Source organism: Ictalurus punctatus, chromosome 12 (assembly GCF_001660625.3).
Source record: "Ictalurus punctatus breed USDA103 chromosome 12, Coco_2.0, whole genome shotgun sequence".
In the NCBI taxonomy this organism is placed as follows: domain Eukaryota; kingdom Metazoa; phylum Chordata; class Actinopteri; order Siluriformes; family Ictaluridae; genus Ictalurus; species Ictalurus punctatus.
The window spans coordinates 32,698,782-32,721,123 of record NC_030427.2 but is presented as its reverse complement, the minus strand read 5'-3'; the positions used below and the strand labels follow the sequence as shown (position 1 = coordinate 32,721,123).

Here is a 22,342-nt window from a genome sequence, read left to right as displayed (position 1 = left end):
ACCAGAGTCCCCCCACAGCACCAGGAGAACATGCCAACTCTGCACACACATGGCCCTGGCGGGAACTGAACCCCAGACTTTGGAGGTGTAAGGCAAACAGGCAAACATGCTAACCGCTAAGCCACTGTGTGCCCTCCCAGGCCCTCCCATTTGTAATTTACCACCGTGGACTTCACGCCGCCATCTCAAATTCGACGATCCGCAATGGTTGCCACCCTGATCCAGATGAAAGACTTACAGGTACCTGGTAAGAACCGCTCAAAGTCGGCAGTACTTCAACACCATCTCGCACTGAGACCACAGCGCAGGAGAGAGTATTCCTCAGAGTCTTCTTTGACCTCACTAAGCATCCAGCTCACTTTCTACGCTTCCTTCTGCGTTTCCTCCACAAACACAAACACCCAGGCAGGTTACAGACTTGCGTCAACATCACTGGCACAGCATAGGAAGGGAGAGACCAGTTGACACTGGGATCATGTATCAAACAGTCAGTCACCTCTGTTCGAATATTTAAAAGAGCCAAATTAGCATAGACCAGAACAGAGCAAACCAGGGGTAAAATGCAACAGATAAGAAAGATAGAAACTAGAGTTGGTGTTGCGATAAACTTATCGCAAGCATTGAAGAATTATCCAGTCTAGGGACCATGAGGCATTATTACAGCAAAGGGGCAAACAATAACAATAATTACATATAAAACACCTTTTACCATCAATGGATGTACAGGTAGACATATACATTTTGCCCCTTGTGTGGCCTCGTTTGAACTTGAGGTAGAAGGAATTATGCTGGGCTGAGCAAGAAAACACCTTGGAATTCACACTGCCATGTGTAATAGAAAAAGAGCCTCCCTGTCAGGGAACTGAGTCCCAGTCTTGGATGTGACAGATAGAGATATTGGTCACTATACTAACAAAGAATGCACAGTATGGTCTAAGACACATTGATTTTCTGAACCCTAAGGAAGTTGAGAATCATAGGAAGCAAGGAACTGAACATGATAACTCTACACTGTGGTTGTGTTAAGATGGCTGAGTGGTTAAAACATTGTGTTTGAAGGCTATTGTAATTGCTCTGTGTTCAAACCATGCTTTATGCATCAACTGCAGTTGTGCAGTGTCCTAGTCAATGTTTTAAGTTGCACAAGCTGCATTTAAGGTGGTGGTTCAGCTTTTTCCACTCACAAAGCACCACAAACTAAGTGTTATAAGGGCGACTTACTGGAAATTGTAAAGATTGGAATGTTGGTGTGATCAGAAATTAAATGAAACAAGGAATTGCAGACAAGGCCTCTAAGCACTGCTGTAATGGCCGAGAGGTTAAGGCGTTGGACTTGAAAACCAATGGGGTTTCCCCCACGCAGGTTCAAACCCTGCTTGCATTGTGCCAGCTGTTTTTGAATATGTTGTGAAAACCTTCTTTTTGCACAAGGTGATCATACACAGCATATTCTTTGAAAGCTTAATTTCTTCTAACAATGTTTGTTTTTACTTGAGCTACAAAGAATTAATTTGGACATGCAAAGCATAATAAGAACCAGAAATTGTTAAGATGATTGGCATGTTGGAGTGAGCAGAAATTATATGAGCAAAGAATTGCAAACAAGGCCTCCCTCATTTACTAATGCTGGGATGGCTGAGTGGTTAAGGCATTGGCTTTGAAATCCACTGGGCTTTTCCTGTGGAGGTGTCAGTGAACATGTTATAAAAACCTTCATTTTGCACAAGGTGACCATACACAGCATATTCTTTGAAAACTTAATTTCTGCTAACAATGTCTGTTTTTACTTGAGCTACAAAAAATTGCACATGAGAGCACCTTGGAATTCATAATGCCATGTTTAATGGAAAATGAACCTCCCTGTCAGCAAATCAAACGCTGGGCTTCCGTTTGACAGGTGGCGATACTTTTTTTTACTAAACACTACACAGACTTTCTGACTGCACAGATTGCATCAGTTGGGAATCACAGGAGATAGGGTAACAAACATGACAATTCTGTGTACAGCTTTTTAAGCTTCTGTCTGCCAGGTTAGGGTTAGGGTTAGGGTAATGTTTGCCTTTCTAATGATGACCAAAAAATGGAATCCTAGAAACATGTACTTGATGTCAGCACTACATTATATTTCCTTTTAACCCAGTGTTTCTCAGTTTATATTCCTGTGGACCCTGCCCAGTTTCAAGTATAGGTCTCTGTATAACATAAATACGCATTTCCCAATCAGGGGGTATCTTCAAATCGGATAGGTGTGGTTCAACCATCCAATCAACTATGGTTATGGTTAAGGTTAGGGTTAACACTGTATGATTATGGTCAGGATTTGGTCGTCTGAGACAAATTCTGAGAATCCTAAAAGATTCTTATAATCCTAAACCAAAATCTCTAGTCTTTGATCGCTAGTTTGACATCTTACCCGACAGCTGATTAATGGCCATTGTGATAATTTTTTTTTCCTCCAATTAAATTCTGGCAGTGTCAGATGATTTGAGGCACAGACCGGTAGTGTGGCTTCTCCTACTCCGTACGAGTCTTCTTGTGTGCGTCCGTTTTACACGTCTTGACTGTTGTACAGTCTGACATTAATGACAAGTGAGATACTACAGTGTGACATGGCTTACAGCGGAGATCAGGTTCTTACAGTCTGACAAGCAACAGTCACGAAGGACTATTAAATATCGTACAGTTTGCACCTGGCTTTACTTTAACAAATCAGGTAAAGCAGCTGAAAAATGCCTATTCTGGTTTGAAAACGCCCAATAATAAGAAAATGACTTTTTTTTGTTCTGCAGAGACACCATACTCCCCACTCTCAAGAACTCCCTGCTCCCAACTCACATGACTCAACTGAAGGCTTTACTAATTGGCTGATGTGGTGAATCTGGTGCCCTGCGTGAAGTTTGCCCCCCCCCCCAACGCAAAACGTCAGCAAGATAGTCTCAATCGTTTGTGCTGGTTTGTGCCGTAAAAAATTTCGTTTGTGCTGCATCGGTTCAGGAGATATTAAAAGAATATTCAAAGGTTTAACGGCACAAACCAGCACAAACGGAGCACAAACGATTGAGACTATTTGGGGTGAATTTGGAGCATGTGGGTGGCTGAGTGACCCCAGAATGACCTATAAATATCTTTTAATATCCAGAATGACCTTTTAATATCTCCTGAACCGAAACAGCACAAACGAAACTTTTATAAGCACAAACCGGCACAAACGAAGCAGAAACGATTGAGACTATTTTGAATGAACTTGGAGCATGTGTGAGGCTGGTGACGTCACCGCACCATAATTCAATGCCTAATATTTTAAAAACGAAAGCAGCACAAACGAAACTTTTATCAGCACAAACCAGCACAAACGAAGCACAAACGATTGAGACTATTTCGGGTTAATTTGTAGCATGTGTGGGGGGCTGGGTGACCCCAGAATGACCTTTGAATATTCTTTTAATATCTCCTGAACCGAAGCAGAAACGAACATTTTTACGGCACAAACCAGCACAAACGAGTGAGACTATTTTGCTGACGTTTTGCATTGGTGGGGGGGCCCGAAATTCCAAAGTGCAATGGCCCCTGAATGACTTCTTCAATAGGTTTGATAATAGGCCATCAACTTACTCACTTCACACTGTTGACTGCTTCTCTTCTTCTCATCCTCTATTGTACTGCTGCTCATCTCCTCCCTTTCTCCCCCAAATCTGTCCATCACAACTGCTCAGGTGAGGAGAGATTGGAATAACTGTGTGCAGGAAAAGTGGTGATCTCTGATGGTGTCAACTCTAAAGTACTGAAGGCTTGTGCAGATTAGCTTTGTACATTTAAACTGAGCCTGAAACTGGAAAAGGGTCCCATCACTTTTGAAGTCATCCTGTCTAGTCCTGGTACCCAAGAAGAAAAATGACTACAGACCTGTAGTGCTGACATGACATCTGATGAAGTCCCTCAAAAGAGATTCACCTCAAGATACATGTGGGCACAGCCCTGGACCCCCCACAGTTTGTCTACCGCTCTCATATGGGGTGGAGGATGTTGTGATCTACATGTTGCACAGAACTTAGTCTCACCTAGAGATAATAGGGTGCACCGTTAAAGTCATGTTTTATGTCTTTTAAAATGCCTTCAACACCACCAGCCTACTTTCTGCTTGCAGCACACATGGACACTGACCTGGTGTCTAGGATCATTGACTACTGAACTGCGGGCCCCAATATATGTGGCTACATGTTGGAGAAGACTTTAATCAGTATAGGTACTTCACAGGCTCGCTCCCTTCCTATTACCATTTACACCTCAGATTTCAGGTATGACTCTGAAACTTATGCAAACATTCTCAGATAAATCCACTATTGTGGGGTGTGTTAGGGAAGGGAATGAGAAGGAGTACAGGAGCCTGATTAATAGCCCTGTGGTGTGGTGTCAGCACAGCAACCATCTTCAACTTAACACCTGCAAGACAAAGGAGATAGTGGTGGATTACAAAAAACAAAAAACATATAAGGTAAGAAAAATAAGTATATTCTATAATTCAGTAATGTTCATGTAGCACCTCCTTTAGCAACAATCATTTTGGAGAAAATTTGACCTACTCTCATTTACAATATTCAGTACATTGATGTTTGAGGGCATTCATTTATGCACAGCTCCAGCACAAAGATCCCACCAGAGCATCTCAACGGGGTTGCGGTCTGGAATTTTACTTGGCCATTCCAACATCTTGATTTTTTTCTTCTGTAGCCAGATGTTCATTTGTTGGTGTGCTTGGGATCATTGTCCTGTTGCACAACCCAATTTCAACCCAGCTTAAGCTGCTGGACAGATTGCCTCACTTTTGTCTCAAGAATATTCTGGTATCAAGTGATGTTCATCATTGCCTCAATGACTGCAAGTCCCAGGTCGTGTGGCTGCAAAACAATCCCAAATCATCACCCCTCCACCACCATCCTTCACAGCTGGTATGGGGTGTTTATGGTGATGCGCTCTGTTTGGGTTTCACCAGACATGGCACTGGGCATGATGACCAAACATCTCCACCCTGGTCTCATCAGTCCAAAGAATATTGTTCCAGAATGTTTGTGGTTTGTTCAGATGCAATTTTGCAAACCTATGTCATATTCCATATTCTTTTTGGAGAGACAAGGCTTTTTTTTAGCCACCCTTCCATGACAGCCATTCTCGATTCTAATTGTGCTGCTATGTGCATAAACATTTAATGTGCTTACAGAGGCCTGTAGGTCACATGAGGTAGCTCTGGGGGGTTTTCTTTATATCTCTGAGCATTTAAATGTCTGAGCATGGACTGAATTTGCTGGGACTACTGGGAAGATTGGCAACTGTTCATTTATAAACAATTCTTCACATTGTAGAATGGTGAATTTCAAATTGTTTGGAGATGCTCTTTAACCCTTCTGAGATAGATGAGCAGTAACAATTGGTTCTCTGGGGTCATGGCTGATGTCCTTTCCTCTTGGCATGATGTAGACACACATCTGATTCTCAGAACACCATATGAAGACTTTCTGCTAAAAGTTCTACCTTATAGAGATAGTTGTGTATTTCATTATTAACACCTGGCTGCTACTTACTCTCTTAAAGATAGTGGAAATAGGAAGGGTGTACTTATTTTCCCCACCTGGTTTCTGAATGTTGGTTTACTTTTTGGGGAAAATGACTACATATTGATATCTGTTCTTTTTTTTTTCCTTTTTTTTTTGTCACCTGAGGTTTTTTTGTTTGTTTATAGAAGTTGGTAAAGGTCACCCATTTGTTATTTCCATCCATCCATCCATCCATTTTCTGTACAGATAATCCTACACAGGGTCGTGGGGAGCCTGGAACCTATACCTGGGGACTTGTTTAAGGTGGAGGATATTCTGGATGGGGTGCCAACACATCGCAGGGCACAATCAGACACACAGCCATTTGCACAACCATTCACATCAATTGTTATTTTATAAATAAAAACACAGAACTGATGGAGCATTTACTTTTTTCCCGAATCACTCTATACTGCTACCATTTTGTATAATTATACACTCTCAATTGTCTCTTTTCTGCAGCTGTAACCCTGGAATTTCCCACCTGAAAATCTTATATCATCTCATACAGTGTCCTTTGGGAGTCTCCCTGCACAGCTTCAAATACCACTCAATGATTGATGGTTTTAAACCAGTGACAGTGTAATTCTATGCTTTTTTATATGTAGCATAAAATACTGTTAAATTAAAGCCATTTAACATGCACATGAATCAGTTTGTGTTCTAATTATCACCCCAAAGGAAAGGCAAATCTACATGGATCAGTTAAACTGTTCCACGTAAACTAACCAGATATAAAATGCCTCAGTTGCTGACCTTAGAACTTTTAATACTCGCTAGTTTATTACCAAAATGTTGGGAATTTCAGCCATAATACAGTATTTACAATGACACAATTTGTCAATAGTTTCCAGTAGGTGGCGGTGTTCAGTCTACTCCTGCCCTTTAGATTCAGACGAAGAAGGTGCTTTTTGTCTGGAGAGCTGAGATTTCTGACACAGCGAATCGTTTATGCGTTAAAATTATATCACAGTATTGCAATTAGACTAGATCAGGTTAACATTAAACCCTCGGCATTGTGTCTGTATTTACGACTTTAAATCCCGTTCTGCTTTAAAGCCCACGGTGAGTTACACTTTAGCTTGTTAAAATAGCTGCTCGGCTAACAGTAGTGGTTAAGTACCAAATTGATTTCTACTTGCTGTGTAAGTGCACTACATAGGGTAATAACACGACGGCTTCTAAACCCTATCTAGTGCTCTATATGTCCATTGGAGAGCCATGTTAGATTCAGCCTAGGTGGAGTCGGTTCAGCTAGCTGATTTATAAACACTGACTGGCTTATTTATGTTTCTTGATTTATTTATTGACTTATTTGGAAATATTGACTACTAACGAGTCGATGTGTTTTTAAATCTGCTCTAACAGCTATTATGAATGTTTCGGACTCATTGTGTAGGATGGGAATTCCAGCCCTTTTGAGTGAATCGGATCATTTGGCTCAACTCACCAATAAGTGTCGACTCTTTTGGCTCATTGCCTGTTACTAACCCTGTGTTACACCACTAAGTGAAAGGTGTTGTTTGTGGGGGTGGCCTATCCAGTGTTTGTGGTGTTTTCAGTTCCATAGAGAAAGGCTAGTACCTATATATAGCTTTTAAAGCCAACTAGTTAAACACAAATTAAATAATGCATTAATCAGTGTAAAACCTGACTGTTGATTTACATGTTATGTACTGGACTCCGTATTAACTTTGTCCTGTGATGAGCAAATGAAGCTAACTGTATACTAGCTGCATAAACTCACCAGAGGCACCAACGATCTCTGCTACTACTTTACAAGCTTTACTTTTCTTTGTAATTTAATAAAGAGAAATGACAGTACATATAGAATATACAGTGGTGCTTTAAATTTCTAAAGTTTAACCCTTTAGAAATGTGTATTTTATATATAAATATATCTGCATAAATATGACCTAAAACATCAGATTTTCACATAGGTCCTAAAAGGAGATCAAGAAAACCAATTAAACAAAATATTATACTTGGTTATTTATTAATTGAGGTTAATGATCCCATATTACATATATGTGAGTGGCAAAAGTGTGTGAAGCTCTAGGATTAGCAGTTCATTTGAAGATGAAATTAGAGTAAAGTGTTTTCAATCAGTGGGATGACGATAAGATCTGAGTGAGCGTCCTGTTTTATTTAAAGAACAGGGATATATCAAAGTCTGATCTTCACAACACATTTTTGTGGAAGTGTATTATGGCATGAACAAAGGAGATAGTCCACAAGGTCACAAAGGAACCCAGGGTAACTTCTAAGCAACTAAAGGACTAAAACAACCTCTCTTACATTGGCTAATGTTAATGTTCATGAGTCCACCATCAGGAGAACACTGAACAACAATTGTGTACATGGCACGGTTACAAGGAGAAAGCCCCTGCTCTCCAAAAAGAACATTTCTGCCCTTCTGCAGCTTGCTGAAGATCACATGGACAAGCCAGAAGGCTAATGGAAAAATATTGTGTGGATTGATGAGAACAAAATAGAATTTTTGGTTTAAATGAGATAGAGATATGTTTGGAGAAAGGAAAACACTGCATTCCAGCATATGGACCTTTATCCCATCTGTGAAACATGGTGGTGGTAGTGTCATGGTTTGGACCTGTTTTGCTGCATCTGGGCCTGGACAACTTGCCATCATTTATGGAACAATGAATGCGGAATTATACCAGCGAATGCTAAAGGAAAATATCAGGACATCTGTATGTGAACTGAATCTGAAGAGAAAGTGGGTCATGCAGCAAGACAACGACCGTAAAAACACAAGTCGCTCTACCAAAGAATGGTCAAAGAAAAATAAAGTTAATGTTTTGGAATGGCCAAGTCAAAGTCCTGACCTTAATCCAATAGAAATGTTGTGGAAGAACCTGAAGAATGCAGTTCATGTGAGGAATCCCACCAACATCCCAGAGTTGAACCTGTACTGTACTGAGGAACGGGATAAAACTCCTTCAAGCCGATGTGCAGGACTGATCAACAGTTACTCCAAACGTTTATCTGCAGTAATTACTGCACAAGAGGCTCACGCCAGATACTGAAAGGTTCACATACTTTTGCCACTCACAGTTATGTAATATTGGATCATGATGTAAATATTTTTGTCTCATTTATTTAATTTGGTTCTGTTTAGCTACTTTTAGGACGTGTGAAAATTTGGTGTTTTAGATCATATTTATGCAAAAATGTAGAAAATTTTAAAGGGTTCACAAACTTTCAAGCACAAATGTAAGACGACAGTATAAGATCAAACCATGGTTACAAGTTTTCTTACATTTTTGTGTAAATACTAGGTAAATATTAATTGTCTTATGATTGGTCTGAGAAACTCATTTGGACCACCGGCCTGGATTTATTGCTTTATAGCGTCATACTTAATTTGTATAGAATTAAGAAAGTCACATTCCACACGTTGCTTGTCATTGAAATTGCTGCCATATGCTTTCAACATACACCTACATTAGCTGCCTCAAAGAAGCAACATGTTCGAGTCTCTCGTTTGTTTTTAAACTAAACCATATGCTTAGCACAACTTGTGTTAATTTATTAAACATTCTGAAATTGATCTTGTGAATATTTTACCCAATTAATTTGCTATTACAACCCTTTAGGCTTCTTATAATGAAATCAGCAGAAGCCAGTCCATCCTGTGAGACTCCTGCTGTTACACTTTCACAGGTAAAGTCTATGTATTCATTAAGTTATAATAATAATAATAATAATAATTATTATTATTATTATTATTATTATTATTATTTACAGTGGGGAAATTGTTCACTAGAATAATCAGAATACACATTGTCCTCACCACTCCGGTGCCTCTGAACCAGGCGGTGATGCTCCCTGTGAGAAGAGAAGCCCCAATGTAGAAATTCAATTCAGTTTTATTTGTATAGCACTTTTAACAATGGACATTGTCTCAAAGCAGCTTTACAGAAATATATAAACACAGGATACAGATTTTAAGTGTGATTTTACAGATTTTAAGAAAGCCCTCAGCACACTGTGGGAGACCTTGAACACTGACATTTATGGCATTTTGCAGACACACTTATTCAGAGAGCCTTACATTCGTCTAATTTATACAACTGAACAGTTGAGGGTTAAGGCCTTGCTCAAGGGCCCAGCAGTAGCAGCTTTGTGACTCATGACCTTCCAGTCAGCAGTCCACTGAGCTACCACTACCCTTGGACTGAACCTGGCCAGACATCGCAGATGTTAGAGACACTGGCAGGCCCTTGTCACCAAGCTGTTTGTGTGTGTGTTGTCCAGAAGAGGTCTTCTGTGAGGTGGACCCCTAGGTATTTGAAGCTGCTCACTCTCTTGATTGTGGCCCCATTGATAATCAGGTAGCTGTAGTTCCTCACCTGCTGTGATTCCAGTGCTGAGGCTGGAGGAGGTATGGTTTCCCATCCTGACCACCTGGGGATGTCCAGTCATCCAGGATCCAACGGCATATGAAGGAGTTCCATCCCATGTTCTGGAGCTTTTTGCATAGGTGTGAGGGGATGATGGTGTTAAAGGTGGAGCATCACAACCAGCATCCGGACGTGCTTCCCTTTCTTCTGGTCCAGGTGGGAAAGGGGAAGGGTGTAGGATGTGGTTGATGGTCTGCAGTTCTGAAATTTTTATTGCCTTATAGCAGTCCCTGTGTTGTGTATAACAGTGATCCAGTGTCCTTTCTCCCTGTGTACTGCAGGTTGTGTGCTGATGAATCTGCCATGACTTTTTCCAAGTTAACCTTGTTGGGGCGGCTGTGGATCAGGTGGTAGAGCGGGTTGTCCACTAATCGTAGGGTTGGCGGTTTGATTCCCAGCCCACGTGATTCCACATGCCAAAGTGTCCTTGGGCAAGACACCGAACCCCAAGTTGCTCCTGATGGCAAGTTAGCACCCTGCATGGCAGCTCTGCTACCATTGGTGTGTGAGTGTGTGTGTGTGTGAATGGGTGAATGAGACACAGTGTAAAGCGCTTTGGATAAAAGCGCTATATAAGTGCAGACCATTTAAAGTCACCGATAATCACCAGCAATGTGTCTGGATTCTTTGTTTGTAGCAGTCCACTGTCCCTGTGTAGTGTCAATAAGCAGTGTCTGTGTGGGCCTGAGGTGGATTATAAACAATCTTGATGATGGCAGAGGTGAATTCTCTGGTTCAAAAAAAGGTGCGACATTGACGGCGAGGTATTCCAGGTCTGGTGCGCATAATTCCATAAGACGATGGGCCCTCTGTGCGTGGTCGTTTTTTGTCATTGATCATAACACACACTCTACCACCCCGGATTTTTCCCGAGTTCTCCGTCCTGTCCATGCAGTGAAGGGAGAACCCAGGTAGTTGTACTGTGTGGTCTGTGAGTTGATCTGTTATGTACTTAATTTTCCTTTAATACAGTGAAACGGAACATATCTGCTTGCCAAATTCTGTGTTAACAGTCTCCTAAAATGCATTTATTGATAATGCACAAAGGGTCAGGACTAGCAGACCAGCATTCCTCATTTCAACCTCTTTAGTGTTGAATGGTGTCCAATCTTATCCACAAACGGCCTGTGTGGGTGCGGGTTTTCATTCCAGTCAAGCAGGAGCCACACCTGATTCCAGCTGTTTAATCAGTTGATTTTGGTTTCAATAGACTCAGGTGTTGCTCATATTTGACCCTGTTCTACTGCCTTTCTTTCCTGGTAAGCAGTACTGCTAGTCACTTATACATATTAAACAAGTCTGTTTTATAAGGCATGAAAAAGAAAATTCTGACAAACCAGAGATTACAAACCTAGCAAACAATTTCATAAAGATTATTTGTTAAATGTGTATTATGTACACTGTATGTATTATTGTCCTTTGTTCTGACTTTAGCTGAGCAAGGCTGTACAGACAAACACTTCCGTGACTTCAGCTGGAGGGTCAACAAGCTCTGTGGGTCACTTCAGCCCTGAGGACCAACTGAAGGAAGAATTTCAAAAGAAGGTTATAAAAGAAGAACCTGAAGATGATGACTACCACTGTAAGGAAAGAGGATAAATAACACTACGTAAACATTTTTTACTCAACATATCTGCATTTAAATTTAAATGTTGAAACTTCAGGTGGTGCGATATTGAATTCTGTAAGACAGGTCACCCCTGTGGACCAACAGCAGGAAGTATCAGAAGCCTTTAAAAGAAGAATACTGTAAAGATGAAAACTATATCTATAATGCAGTGCACATTAGAATATAGACTGACTTTAAAAGTTGTGATGGATCAAGCTGATGTTTAAAATGTAGTTATAATAGTGATGATTGCCCCCTGTTGCCCCACAGCCGGTATGCAGACATGTTCTAGACCTGAATAAAATGAAATAACTCACTACAGCGAAAGGGGCCATAGTCTGTATTCATAATCAGAAAGTCCAGCATAACTTACATCACATATGACTATGAAACAGGATATCTAAATAACATAATCTACAAATATTAGTACTTAGTTATAAGAAAGAGCTGCTACTGTGTTTTTATGGTCTTGCTTGAAGCGTTATTTGCTTACTTGTTTAATTAGGCTTCAGTTGTGTCTGGAAGTTCATGACATTTATCAATTCAATTCCTTATAGGTATTTACTTTTCCTCTCATTTTTGTATTTAATAAGTGTTACCTATTTATATAAATTTAAATGATGCAATTTCAGCTGGCAAGGCATCAAGCTGTGTGGGACGTGTCACCTCTGTGGACCAACAGAATGAAGTATTTCATGAGAAGCTTGTAAAAGACGAATCTAACGACGGAGATTACTTCTGTAAGGCAACAGGTCACATTAGAATCCAGCCACTGACTAAATATGATAATTCTGTTCAACCTTTTAATTTAACTAGTTTTAATTTGTGCTTAATCTTCTCATATTTTTTCAAATAATGAAACTTTAGGTGGTGAGACATCAAGCTGTGTGGGATATGTCACCTCTGTGGAGCAGCAAAATGAAGGATTTCATATAAAGCTTGTAAAAGATGAACCTGAAGATGGAGATTACTTCTGTACGGCAACAAAACACTAGGGTCCAGTCTCTGACTAAATATGATAACTCTATTCAACCTTTTAGTTTAACTAGTTTTAATTTGTGGTTAATCCTCTCGCATTGTTTCAAACAATGAAACTTCAGGTGGTGAGACATCAAGCTGTGTGGGACATGTCACCGCTATGGACCAACAGAATGAAGTATTTCATGAGAATCTTGTAAAAGAAGAACCTGAAGATGGAGATTACTTTTGTATGGCAACAAAACATTAGGGTCCAGTCTGAACCTTTAACCTTTTAGTTGAACTAGATTTTAATTTGTGGTTAATCTCCTTTTTTTTTTCATCTTTTCAAATAATGAAACTTTAGGTGGTGAGACATCAAGCTGTGTGGTTCACCTGACCATTGTGGACCAACAGATGGAAGAATTCCAAGAACAACCTTTAAAAGAAGAAGAAACTAATGAAAATGACTATCTCTGTAAGACAACAGTTACTCTCAGTTTACTCTCACATGAGAATGCCTCAAGAGTAAAGATAAGACCTGCATATGGAGCAGTATAGAAGGAGAAATGCAGAAAAACACCAACATGATCACATTTCATTCATTCAGTTCATTAACTGCTTAATCTAATCCTGGTCAGGGTTGTTGTTGGCCAAAAGTTCTAATTGGAAAATGACAAATGTTTTTGCAGATGGACAGTGAGGTGGAACTACTGCTTCTGGTTTAACTTAGGTTAACAAAGTGTTTTTCTGTGTTTTATCCAAAATCTCCATTCACAGTGCACAGAAAAAAAACTATGTTTCAGAAATATCTGTACATGTGGATGGGGCTTAACTGAGTCTAATTTGTGACCAATCACAAACTTTTCACACTGAAAATCACTTTACAGTTCAATACACATAAATCTTACATCGTGGACAGGAAAGACAGGAAAACACCTAGAAGAATGGATCAATTAAGATTTAATCATAAATTCCTCTTGGACCTGTGCGATATTGTATGTTTACTTCCTTTGTTCTGTCCTTCTAGACTGTGAGCACTGTAGATCCTTCTTTCTCAACAAGTGTGAAATACACGGTCCAGCTCTCTTCCTCCCTGATACCCCTGTTCCAATGGGGGTTTCAGATAGAGCCAGACAAACCCTTCCACCTGGTCTAGAGGTTCAGAAATCTGGTATTCCTGGTGCAGGCATGGGAGTGTTTAATAAGGGGGATACTGTTCCAGTTGGTGCCCATTTTGGGCCTTACCAGGGAGACCTGGTAGATAGAGAAGAAGCCATGGCGAGTAGCTACTCTTGGGTGGTGAGTAAGTTTCTTAACAATTATTAAAACTGAAGAAATGACACTTTGCTACAATGTAAAGTAGTGAGTGTACGGCTTGTGTAAGAGTGTAAATTTGTGTAAACTCTTACACAAGCTGTACACTCACTACTTTACATTGTAGCAAAGTGTCATTTCTTCAGTGTTGTCACATGAAAAGATATAATCAAATATTTACAAAAATGTGAGGGGTGTACTCACTTTTGTGAGATACTGTGTATGTATGCCACCATGTGTTTTTATATATATATATATATATATATATATATATATATATATATATATATATATATATATATATATATATATATATATATAAATAAAAGATGTTGGCATATTGAGAGAAAATGAAGACACTTATATGATCTTTTACATGTGATGTGACAAAAGAACCCCAAATCTCATAGTTTAAATATTTTACATGACTTGTGTTTTTCTGAATGTTGTAAACTAGAAACTATGTTAGAAGAAGACAGTAATTATACACATTTTTGTTTAGCTTAGTCTTCATTAACTGAAGTAGCCTACCATGTTATTACACCCTATGGAAATGGTTGGCTTTTTTGACATATCTGACCAGCAAACATTTGATCATCTTTGAAACAGTGCCTAATAATAAAGTTGATATACTTGAAAAAAAACCACAAGGAAAATGAGCTTTTTCAATCATTTATTCAACAGAAATATCAATAGATATGATATTCTTCTGTGGGAAAAAGTAAGTACACCCTTGGTCTCAGAAGCTAGTATTGCCCCCTTTAGCAGAAATAACTTTTTGTAGGCGTTTTGCATAATTGTTCACCGGTCTCTGACATCGACTTGCTGGAATTTTTGACCTCTCTTCCATGGAATGTTCTTTCAGTTACAAGATGATTGAGGGTTTTCTTGCATGTTCAGATCCCTTCATAACATTTCAATGGGATTCTGGACTTTGACTAGGCCATTCCATAACCCTCCATTTCTTCTTTTTGAGCCATTCCTTGGTGGATTTGTTAGTGTGCTTGAGATCATTATCCTGTTGAAAGGTCCACTTTCAGTTCAACTTCAACTTTTGGACAGGTGGCCTCACATTATCTTCAAGCATTATCTTCTCATTTGATATGATGCAGAATTCATAGTTGAAGCAATGAATGCAAGCTGTCCAGTCCATGAGGCAGCAAAGCAAACCCAAACCATAACATTTCCACCACCATGCTTCACAATTGTATGAGGTGCTTCTCCTGAAAAGCTGTCTTTGGTCAGTGGCAAATATGTGACTGTGGTCAAGCAACTCTATCTTTGATTCGTCTGTCCAGAGGACATTATTCCAAAAGGCCTGGTCTTTGCTTATATGCTCATTGGCAAACTGTAGTCTTGCAAATGCTTTTTTCCTGGCACACCTCCCATGCAGGTCAAATTTGTGCAATCTCTTTCTGATTGTAGAAGCATGCACTTTCATACCAACAGTTGCAAGACTTACTAGCAGATCCTATGGTGAAATTTTGGGGTTCTTGGAGACTTCTGTTTGCATTAGGAGGTCTACTCTTGAGCTGAACTTGCTGGGACAGTCAGTCCTGGACAAATTGGCAGTCGTTTGAAATCTGCACCTCTTGTGGATGATGTTCCTTACAGTGGAATGATGTCTTCCATAGAATTTGGAGATCTTTTTCAATCCATTGCCAGACTCCTAGGCATCTGTAACCTTTTATCTGAAGGCCTTACAGAACTCTTTAGATCTTGGTTTGAGGACACCACAAACAACCTTATTAGGAAAGGGAACACCAGATACTAGATATGAGAGAGGTATAAATAAGACCGGTTTCACCTGCACTCCCTAGGCAGGTTCTAATCGCTGGCACACAGTGTTCAACACCTGATTCTAATCTTATGGATTTGAAGGTTTGATAAATGTAGTGGTGTACTTAGTTTCTCCATGTGACCTGATTTGATTTTTTGTTCATTTAAATTGTGAAAATAGCTACAAAATGTCAATTTTATGTGTCATTTGATAGTGCATCACCTTTATTAATAGGCAATGTTTCAAAGTGTTTTTTTGCTTGTCCAAATATGTAAAAAAAAAAAAAAAAAAAACACACACACACAAAAAAACATATTTTTAAACGTATTTTTTTTCACATAACTGTATGTTAGCTACCATGTTTTACATAGTCAGTTAATGGGAAACCAGAATATGGGACTAGGCAGCACATTGGAGCTTTTTACCTGCCTACTGGCCTAAGTAATAAATGTATCGTTTGTCCACCCCTTTATTGCCATTGCAACTGATTTTGGAGTTTGTTCTCATCTACATTCTTTTGTTTTTTGATTGTGTGTGATTGTGTGTAATAGTGTGTATGTGTATTATGTGAATATTATTTGCCTAGACTATCATGATTGTTGCTTTCTTAATTTGAAGACATTGTTAACATTAATACATTTTTTTTTTGCAGATTTGCAAGAGCAGGCATTTTGAGAAATATATAGATGGTAAGAGAGTGACCCATGCGAATTGGATGAGGTGAGGATTACATTACTGAATCTGTGGGCTGAGTTTTTGTTTAGAATGGTTTGACTTTTGTGTTGCTGCACACTGTGGCCTTTTTGTGATTTTTATTCCTGTGTTGTCTCTTTTCCTCATCTCCTCAGATATGTTAATTGTGCTCATAATAATGAAGAGACTAATCTGATGGCATTCCAGTATCAAGGGGAGATTTTCTACCGTTGTTGTCGACCCATCGAACCAAGGCAGGAGCTTTTGGTGTGGTATGAAGAGAAGTACGCTAAGGATCTTGGCGTCACTTTCAACTCCATCTGGGACAAAAAGTGCTCCGTAAGAGGTAATGTCAAAATATTACATTTTTAACACTTATTGTCTCTTGAAACATTGAGCATAACAGTAAATTTCATTCATCACTAATAAGGGTGATAAAGCAATTATAAGCTTACCAACGAAGCAAAATGTTTATGAACAATGTTTTGACAGGCTCTTTCAGATAAAAAAGTTTAAATTTAAAAAGAAACTGATTTTTGTGAAGAAAAAAAAACATCATTTTAGGTAGTGGTCGATTTTAGCTTAACCAGTGGTCCACACACACACTTACACAGAAGTTACACAGAAATTTGGGGGTGAAAAATAGGTTCATAGGCTTAGATATGTATCCATGCAAAATCTTAACGGTCTTTTGAAATATTTTGCATTGCAGACAGTATGGCAGGAGGACAGGCAAAGAAAGGACAAAGAGAGAAGAGAAAGGGAAAGGAAGGAAGATGTCGGTACAACCAGTGGAGAAAGGACATAATGAGGGGTGCCATTAATAAATACCAGGAGATAGCTGAGAGAGGGCAGACTATAAGTTTTTGCTTTTTAGTAAAAAAGTGTCCCACCTGTACCAGTACTTGTTAGAACCATCTTTGGCCGCAATCACAGATACAAGTGCTCTGGGATATGAGACAGATTCTCAGTTTAATTGAAGTCTTGCACCATTCTAACACATTAGCGTTCTTTGGCGGTATGTTTAGGGTCGTCGTCCATTTGGAACATGAATTTCCACTGGTTTAAAGTCTCTTGCAGACAGGAACAGGTTGTTCAGAGCAATTATCCCTGACCAGATTGCCACCAGTTCCAGCTGATGAGAAACATCCCCAACAACACTACGCTACCATTATCATGTTTCACAGTGGGCATGCTGTTTTCAACATATGACTACAGAAATATTTGTAGAAAAATTGTATTCATATTACAATAAATGTTAAATACATTATCTCACAAAAGTGAGTACACCCCTCACATTTTTGTAAATATTTGATTATATCTTTTCATGTGACAACACTGAAGAAATGACACTTTGCTACAATGTAAAGTAGTGAGTGTACAGCTTGTGTAACAGTGTAAATTTGCTGTCCCCTCAAAATAACTCAACACACAGCCATTAATGTCTAAACCGCTGGCAACAAAAGTGAGTACACTGCTAAGTGAAAATGTCCAAATAGCCAATTAGCCATTTTCCCTCCCTGGGGTCATGTGACTTGTTAGTGTTACAAGGTCTCAGGTGTGAATGGGGAGCAGGTGTGTTAAATTTGGTGTCCTCGCTCTCACACTCCCTCATACTGGTCACTGGAAGTTCAACATGGCACCTCATGGCAAAGAACTCTCTGAGGATCTGAAAAAAAGAATTGTTGCTCTACATAAAGATGGCCTAGGCTATAAGAAGATTGCCAAGACCCTGACACTGAGCTGCAACACGGTGGCCAAGACCATACAGCGGTTTAACAGGACAGGTTCCACTCAGAACAGGCCTTGCCATGATCCACCAAAGAAGTTGAGTGCACGTGCTCAGCGTCATATCCAGAGGTTGTGTTTGGGAAATAGACGTATGAGTGCTGCCAGGATTGCTGCAGAGGTTGAAGGGGTGGGGGGTCAGCCTGTCAGTGCTCAGACCATACGCCGCACACTGCATCAAATTGGTCTGCATGGCTGTCGTCCCAGAAGGAAGCCTCTTCTAAAGATGATTCACAAGAAAGCCTGCAAACAGTTTGCTGAAGACAAGCAGACTAAGGACATGGATTCCTGGAACCATGTCCTGTGGTCTGATGAGACCAAGATAAACTTATTTGGTTCAGATGGTGTCAAGCGTGTGTGGCGGCAACCAGATGAGTACAAAGACAAGTCTGTCTTGCCTACAGTCAAGCATGGTGGTGGGAGTGTCATGGTCTGGGGCTGCATGAGTGCTGCCGGCACTCGGAAGCTACAGTTCATTGAGGGAACCATGAATGCCAACATGTACTGTGACACACTGAAGCAGACCACTTCACGACCCCAAACACACCTCCAAGACGACCACTGCCTTGCTAAAGGGTGAAGGTGATGGACTGGCTGAGCATGTCTCCAGACCTAAACCCTGTTGAGCATCTGTGGGGCATCCTCAAACGGAAGGTGGACGGGCACAAGGTCTCTAACATCCACCAGCTCTGTGATGTCGTCATGGAGGAGTGGAAGAGGACTCTAGTGGCACCCTGTGAAGCTCTGGTGAACTCCATGCCCAAGAGGGTTAAGGCAGTGCTAGAAAATAATGGTGGCCACACAAAATGTTGACACTTTGGGCCCAATTTGGACATTTTCAGTTAGGGGTGTACTCACTTTTGTTGCCAGAGGTTTAGACATTTATGGCTGTGTGTTGAGTTATTTTGAGGGAACAGCAAATTTACACTGTTACACAAGCTGTACACTCACTACTTTACACTGTAGCACAGTGTCATTTCTTCAGTGTTGTCACATGAAAAGATATAATCAAATATTTACAAAAATGTGAGGGGTGTACTCACTTTTGTGAGATACTGCACGTATATAACTTAGTATAATGTCAGTCTGTGTGCAGGTTTCTGCTTTGCTCTGCCTCATCTAGAATTCTTAAAACATGTTATATTAATAAATGTTATTTTGTGTGGTGTTTATTTAATGGCAATTTCATTATACTGGTTTTGCTTTTATTATTGTTTGTATTGCTTCACTGGTTGGATGAATAACCTCAGATAACGGTACTGATTCTTTGTGGATAGGTCCTAACAACTAGTTTTGTTTAACATTGCGTTTTTCTATTCATTTTGTGTTCCAGAAACGAGCGGTTGTCCATTGAAAGGTTTCTCTTGCTCATTGTGTTCACTTTTCTATACATCACAAATTGACCTTCACGAACATATTAAGAGATGCCACGATGAGGAAAATACGAGCATGCTGAAATCAGAAGAAATTACACATGAAACTCCAAAAACCACAAGAATCTCTACATTTAAGCAAACACGCACTGGTCCTCGCATTGTTAAGACTTCTCACAGACTGAAAGAAACTTACTGCTGCTCACAATGTGGGAAACGTTTTAATCAGGAGAGTGCTCTCCAACGGCACAGACGCATTCACGGAGGAGAGAAGCTGTATCACTGTTCAGAATGTGGGAAGAGGTTCACTTACCAGAATACACTCCAACGCCACCAGCTTGTTCATACTGGAGAAAAGCCCTATACCTGCTCAGAGTGTGGGAAGAGTTTTACTTACCAGAATGTGCTCCAACGCCATCAGCGCATTCATACTGGAGAAAAGCCCTATGCCTGCACACAGTGTGGGAAGCGTTTCTCTCGACAGAGTCATCTTCAAGCACATCAAACCATTCACACAAGAGAGAAACTGTATCCATGCTCACAGTGTGGGAAACGGTTTGCCGGACGGTATCCTCTGAAACAACACCAGCGCGTTCACACGGGAGAAAAACCGTTTCACTGCACACAGTGTGGGAAGTGTTTCGCTCGACAGAGTCATCTTCAAGCGCATCAAAACAGTCACACAGGAGAGAAACTGTATCCATGCTCACAGTGTGGGAAACGTTTTGCTGGACGTTGTTATCTGAAACAACACCAGCGCATTCACACAGGAGAAAAACCGTTTCAGTGCTCACAGTGTGGGAAGCGTTTCGCTCGACAGAATACTCTGCAAATACACCAGCGCATCCACACAGGAGAGAAGCCATTTCACTGTGGACAGTGTGGGAAGCGTTTTAATCAAGAAACTACTCTCCAGCGGCACCAGCGCACTCATACAGGAGAGAGGCCATACTACTGCTCACAGTGTGGGAAGACTTTTGCTCGACAGTGTAATCTCAAACGGCATGAACACATTCACACTGGAGAGAAGCCGTATCAGTGCTCACAGTGTGGAAAACATTTTAATAGAGAGAGTACTCTCCAACGGCACCAGCACACTCACACTGGACAGAAGCTGTATATCTGCTCACAGTGTGGCAAGAGTTTTACACGACAGAGTAATCTCGAAATACATCAGCAAATTCACACTGAAGAGAAGCAGTAGCACTGCTCACAGTGTGGGAAGAGTTTCACTCACCAGATTACGCTACAAAATATCACCAGCGCATTCATACAGCAGAGAAGCCATATATCTGCTCACAGTGTGGGAAGAGTTTTATTCGATTACGTAATCCCCAACATCACCAGAGCATTCACCCAGGGGAAATGTCATGTTGCTCCTGAAATTTGGTTCAGGCTCCAGACACATCTTCACCTTTCCAGAGGAGAAAATCCATGTCACTGCTCGAAGAGAAGAGTTTTTCGTACTCAAATACAAGTTAAGACACTGTAAAGAGCTGTCAGCATGTGGTACAAAAACAAAACAAGAAGAAGAAGAAAAAGAATTGTGTTCATTTCAGTTCATTCAATTTTTTTTTTTTTTTTTTTTTTTTAGCAATTGTAACCTTGTTGAAAATCAACTATTACTATCAAGTAGTTACATCAACTGTGTTTAATGTTTTTTGTATTTGGTATGGTTTGCTAAATAGAAAACATTAATTACACTTGATTTGTATATTAAACAAAAAATTGGATATAAAGGACCATATTAATATGAAGATTAGTTTGGCTAAATTATCACTTTATTTAAAAAATAAATGAATAAAATATCTTGCATTGACTGTGTGCTTTTCTTATTATATTACCTCCCCAACAGAGTTTTTTTTTTTAGACTGATGGTGTTATGTGACCCAGTGAATTATTATTAAGGTGAATTTCTTGATAGAGACTGCAAAGCGCTTCTATAAGTCACTCTGGATAAAGGCGTCTGCCAAATGCCTTAAATGTAAATGTCTGTGCTTGTTATTGGTTGAACAGGGAACAAATAGAATCAAGAACATGTTAATGTTTAATTGTTTTCCTGTTTCATTTTGTTTTCAATTTTACTCATTTTCCCTAATTCTCAATCTGATGCCAAATTATATAGATTGGCAGCTGAGAAATGTTTTTTTTAAACCCGTTAAATTAATTAGGAAACAGGAAGAAGTTACTCGGTATCCGGTGTTTTACTTTATATGCATAGAGAAAGGAGAGGGCTGTTCCCTTGACTCCAGCAGCAATTTCTAGACTATTGAGAAGAATATTATAAACCAGCCCCATCTTAGTACTGTTATTCAATTCATTTTTATTTGTGTAGCGCTTTCAACAATGTACATAATCACAGTGGCTTTATATATATATATATATATATATATATATATATATATATATATATATATATATATATATATATATATATATATATATATATATATATAAATAGAAATCTGGATATTTTAAATGTATAAATTTGTCCCCAATAAGAAAGCCAGAGACTATTTACATCAGGCCTAAATTCTGGAAGTTTCATTGTTATTTCTATGCAAGTATGAGCATGTCTGCTGACCTTTCCTAGGGTCTTTGAGATATGCACACAGGTTTTTGATTAAACTCTTTTCTTGTCCATGAGGATGTGCACAAATGTATGTACATTACTGATTATTCATATGCAGAAAGGCCTGGTGGTGGAAAAGTGTAATCACAAGTAAACTGAATGTGAGGAGTTTTTCGAAATGTATGTTGGCAATAACAGATCCACATGTAGCCATTTCCTTCTACTTCGTTCCCGCCTCAGA

General features: G+C 39.7%; 1 protein-coding gene and 1 long non-coding RNA gene across 3 annotated transcripts; both read left to right on the top strand.

The window, feature by feature from the left end:
- Positions 1–6,378: 6,378 nt before the first annotated feature.
- Positions 6,379–21,339, top strand: LOC108272979 (zinc finger protein ZFP2). Of its 2 annotated transcripts, XM_053683946.1 has the most exons (12): positions 6,379–6,653; positions 9,206–9,272; positions 11,447–11,594; positions 12,254–12,361; positions 12,489–12,596; positions 12,722–12,829; positions 12,946–13,056; positions 13,609–13,880; positions 16,328–16,395; positions 16,524–16,714; positions 17,081–17,146; positions 19,490–19,622. In XM_053683946.1, coding segments are annotated over exons 2-12 (1,239 nt in total). In that variant the 5' UTR covers positions 6,379–6,653; positions 9,206–9,215; the 3' UTR covers positions 19,492–19,622. The 2 variants fall into 2 exon arrangements, with proteins under 2 accessions (XP_053539921.1, XP_053539920.1); XM_053683945.1 differs by lacking the exon at positions 17,081–17,146 and having other exon boundaries at positions 6,392–6,653; positions 19,490–21,339.
- LOC128634058 (uncharacterized) lies at positions 9,290–10,923 on the top strand. The gene is made up of 2 exons (XR_008397247.1): positions 9,290–10,168; positions 10,294–10,923. It is a non-coding gene; the product is annotated as an uncharacterized LOC128634058 (long non-coding RNA).
- Positions 21,340–22,342: the final 1,003 nt, after the last annotated feature.

Bases quoted from the DNA above. Each gene is read 5' to 3' on its own strand.
- LOC108272979 (XM_053683945.1), top strand. From the start codon at position 9,216: ATGAAATCAGCAGAAGCCAGTCCATCCTGTGAGACTCCTGCTGTTACA. The intron at 13,057-13,608 runs GTAAGACAACAG...CTGTCCTTCTAG, and splicing joins TAATGAAAATGACTATCTCT to ACTGTGAGCACTGTAGATCC. The intron at 13,881-16,327 runs GTGAGTAAGTTT...TTTTTTTTGCAG, and splicing joins CGAGTAGCTACTCTTGGGTG to ATTTGCAAGAGCAGGCATTT.